The 4,353-nt window shown below is 35.9% G+C and overlaps 1 protein-coding gene across 4 annotated transcripts in view; it reads left to right on the top strand.

Annotated features, from left to right (window-relative positions):
* LOC109829146 (protein MAO HUZI 4, chloroplastic-like) overlaps positions 1 to 4,246 on the top strand; it is a 6,212-nt gene extending 1,966 nt beyond the window's left edge. For 2 of the 4 annotated variants that reach the window (XM_020396274.1, XM_020396276.1), the window contains exons 2-6: positions 1,072 to 1,291; positions 2,713 to 2,813; positions 2,923 to 3,051; positions 3,706 to 3,794; positions 3,885 to 4,246. In XM_020396274.1, the coding sequence (XP_020251863.1) occupies positions 1,093 to 1,291; positions 2,713 to 2,813; positions 2,923 to 3,051; positions 3,706 to 3,794; positions 3,885 to 4,023 (657 nt within the window). In that variant the 5' untranslated portion in view covers positions 1,072 to 1,092 and the 3' untranslated portion in view covers positions 4,024 to 4,246. Of the gene's footprint in view, positions 1 to 46; positions 866 to 1,071; positions 1,292 to 2,712; positions 2,814 to 2,922; positions 3,052 to 3,705; positions 3,795 to 3,884 lie in introns of those variants that run through there. The other 2 variants (XM_020396273.1, XM_020396275.1) reach the window with 2 other exon arrangements.

Here is a 4,353-nt window from a genome sequence, read left to right on the forward strand (position 1 = left end):
CTTGCAGTGCCCAGATCTCTGCAGCTCAGGTCTTGCTCTTTAGCTCAAAATTCTTTGATGGGTACTTTTCTTTTGATTAGATTGGTTGTGGATATCCCTAAAAATGTTTCCTTTCTCTCTCTATCTCTCTCTCTCTCCCCCCTTGTATTGACTTTCATGATGGGATGATCCAATGGCTGTAAATTCTCTGTACTTTGTTGCATATAACTGTTTATCTTGGTGTTCCATTAGCTGATTGGTTCTTATTTTGTGACTTTGTTCATTGTTCAAAATGTTCCCGTTACTCTTCATTCGTCAACTCCCTCCGTTATTGATAGTTAGGGCTCTTTGTTTCAGTGTTTTAGTAGATGCTGGTGCGGGTTTAAAGTCATTGTACTGTAGAGCGAGAATGTGGATGTTTGATGCGGTTATTGCTTTATTTGGTTGCATTGTTCATTGCAACAGCCTGCTGGATTTGCTTAAAGACGCCCTCTTTCTTGTTGGCAATTGACCGCAATCCTTTGTTATAGACACCAGCAGGATAATTAAAAATGATTGTAGGAAAAGAATGGGTTTGTTTTTTTTTTTTTGAAAATTTATCTTCCTCCATATCGTGCGCCTTTCCCTAATTTCTTCAATATTACGGTGAATAATTATTCCCCTTCACTCTCGATCGTCAGAATTCAACTGATCCTTCTTCATAAGCCTCACAATATTGAGGTGAGAAAAAAGCCTTCATCTCTTCTAGACGAACCGACTTTCCTTGGGGGGTTTTCTAACTCATGGAGACCAGTGCCCCCACTTTCTTCTTCAACATAACACCTTCAAGAATCATGAAAGAAGCTTTATATTGGCGCCATGAGAGGGGCCCTCAAGGCTGCTGTAGGTACTAGATTTATGTCCCATAATCATTTGCATCGACAGATTCATACTTGATAAATGATAAACATCGGGAAAACCTCTATATATCCAATCTGTTTATATCTCTAACGTTTCTGTTTACTTCTTATGCATTCTGTACATGAATTCTCATGTTGAGACTATTCTTACTTTCCGATAGTCATTGAGGCTTGATGGGCTATTATCTTGCAGATTACTCAGTCATGGAGTACTATGCTTTCTTCCTCGACAAATCGACACACGCTCTTGGCTTTCAGAAGTCTAAACGCTGAACTTCATGGCCAACGAGTTTTACACACGGGAAACAGACTCAGAGTTCGGTGGAGTTTTGTAGGCGGATCAAAAATTATTTTTCAGCCAGATGTTGCAAGAATCAACTGTCACAGGAAAGGCTCCAGTTTATCTGCTTGCTGTAATTTTCTAACTACAACATTTTGTGATTCTATTCATATTGTCATCCATAAGTGCATAGTTCGCACCGGTCTTCTTATTGAGGGAAATTTTCTATAACGTAAAAGTATGTCTTACAATCTGATAGCCTCATAGGGCAGAGTAAAAGCGAGGGTAGAAGTTTTAGGATTTTCTGGTGGGAATCATAACTCATGTATGAGGAACATTGAAAGCTAAATAGCTAAAGTGGAAGAGTTTTCCACTACATTTTCTAAAGTTTTAGTATGTTATAACTAGGGTCATTGTTGGTTGAATACACTGGTGAAAATTAATGAAGTATATCTTTTCTTTTAGAAGATCAAAAACAGGAGAATCCGATGAGTAAATCAGTGTTATAACTACAATTGCAAACAGCGAAATGAGAGATGGAGACTGCTAGAGAGAGGACACGATAATAATAAGTACTTAAAATTCTAATTATAGAAACAGATATAGTGTGCCCGGGAAAGACCGGGAAAGAAATCGTCCAGACATGGAGACATGATTATATATGTATCTATATATATGTATATTTAACGTATAAGACCAATATAAATAATATCTTGTGTTTTGTTATAGAGACTAAATTTAGCAAAATGAACTATCAAAAAATTTCAATGGGGGTGTATAATTGATCCTAATAAATATCTTTAAAGTGGATGATAGTTTACACATTTGCGTCTGACACTGATGGATAGTAAAGGAAAACTCAATCGAACTACTTGATATAGCCTAAAAATACGAATCAAAATACTGAGATATCGCACACACAAACAGACACAGATATGGATGCAACACACATGAGCATGACTTTATTTCTTATCTATAGGCTCAATAGGAAAGCGAAACTCAATATGAATATTTGACACAGCAAAAAAAAATGGGAATCAAAAGGTGGAAATATCTCACAAAGATGCAAATTTACAAAGCATGGCAGTAGAAGAGATTTTTTTGGAGGCATCAGTATAATCGAGAATCCAGACCTGGAAAAACCAAACCTCAGACTAATCTGAGAAGTTGTAATTTGTTAATCACACTTTTATCAAGGTCCTTAGATGCACTTGCATTCCAAGGGCAAAAAACCAACTGGAATATGTATTATTGAGTTTTGATGGGCCGCTTTGAAACCCGGTGGTCTTCAAATTACAATGAACATCTTATAGGTAGGATGGAACCAAGAAAAAAATGAACAAAGTTTCTATAAGAGTTTCGCAGTTTATGGCTTAGTTTCTTTCAACTTCTTTCTTTTCTTATTTTATTCTACTAATTGCTAGACCCACTTTCTCAATTTGTTAAGAAGTTTCATGTTTCCTAAAGTACGTTATTTCGCAGATTGTTTGTAGCGCCAATAATTTTAAGTTGTTTCTTTTTTATTTTTTCCCCCTAAAAGAACTTCTCCTTCAGGGCTTACAAGTTCTCAAATTGCTACAAATGCTTTCACTTGGGGGACCATTGCTGTTCTCCCATTCTATGCTTTGATGGTTGTGGCTCCTAATGCTCAACTTGTAAGTATTTGGTATTATAGATTTGAGTTGTAATATGGAAAAAAGAGTCAAAAGTTGTGTCATATATCTTTATGCAACTGAGTAACTTATTCCTTTATCCAAAACGTAGACTAGAAGAACTATGGAGAGTAGCATACCATATGTTATTCTTGGATGTTTATATGCCTATCTTCTTTGCCTCTCATGGAGTCCTGAAACATTACGGTTGATGTTTGCAAGTAAATACTGGCTACCCGAGGTTTGTTTCTCATTTTGTACCTTAACTCTTCTTCAACTAGAATGCTAACATATGTGGAAATGGCTTACATCAATTACCTCCTGTGGATAAAAATTTTGGTCTTATATTTTCTTTAGAAGACAAACTCATTAAACATTCTGTTGATGTATACTGTTTGTTGTATTGTTCTGTCTAGATCGGATATTGCGTTGGGGATAAAAATTGGTTCCAGAGTAGATGTTTTCCTGTATATTTTATGCTAATAAAATACCTAAAACTATTTTATTAGCACCTTCACCATCTAAACTCCAAAGAAATTATGTCACCTTTACTTTTTTGCCTTTAGATTAACTGAAAGAAGCACTCATACCCTCCAAATTGAACGTAAAAAATAAAGCCGTTTGAGATTTTTTTTCTTTTCTTTCTTTTTGTGTGCGTGCTCTCTCTCTCTCTCTCTCTCTCTCTCTCTCAAGAACTAACAAAATAGCTAGGAGGTATAAGTGGCTGTAGCCTCCTTATAGTTTATCTGAAATTGACCCTATTTTCTAGTGAAACTTGACTTTTACCTTTCTTCCTTTTCCTTTGCTTGGTAATATTTCTCAGCATGTCAACAATATCCCTTTGGTTTTTTTTTCATGGTAATATTTCTCAGCGTGGCAACAATATCTTATGCAGTTACATGGCATAGTTAGAATGTTCTCGAATGAGATGACTGTTGCATCCGCGTGGATTCACTTACTGGCTGTTGACCTTTTTGCTGCGAGGTTCTTTTTTCACTCACGACCATTCTCTTGTTAATATCATCACAGTACTATATGTTTGAAGTACTACGAAAATTTCTTTTTTTTATTCAGGCAAGTATTTCATGACGGCATAAAGAACAAGATAGAGACACGTCACTCTGTTTCATTGTGTCTCCTCTTTTGCCCGATTGGTATTGTGACTCATGCCATCACGAAGTTATTGATGAAGGTTAATGGTAGATCACATTGATGAGATTGGTTCTTTTCATTGTACATGTTCAGTTTGTAGGTTTAGGTTCAAAATTGATGAGATTTAGTTCATTATTGTTGGTAATTTCTCTGAGAAATTACAGGGATCAAAACTGTTTGCAATTTGAGACTGCTTTGTTTGAGATGCTACTGAGAAACGAGTTTGTTTGGGTGTTTGATGCTTTTGAAAGTTTGATGTTATAGAATGTGGGATGCTTGAAGCACTGGATTTAGCAAAAATTTTGAGTTACTGTTAAGTTTTTTGCTCTTACCTATTTATCGGATATGAAGAAGTTGTTACGGGTTGGTAGTTGGAAATGACGAGAACAGA

This window comes from Asparagus officinalis, chromosome 1, assembly GCF_001876935.1.
Source record: "Asparagus officinalis chromosome 1, Aspof.V1, whole genome shotgun sequence".
Lineage (NCBI taxonomy): Eukaryota > Viridiplantae > Streptophyta > Magnoliopsida > Asparagales > Asparagaceae > Asparagus > Asparagus officinalis.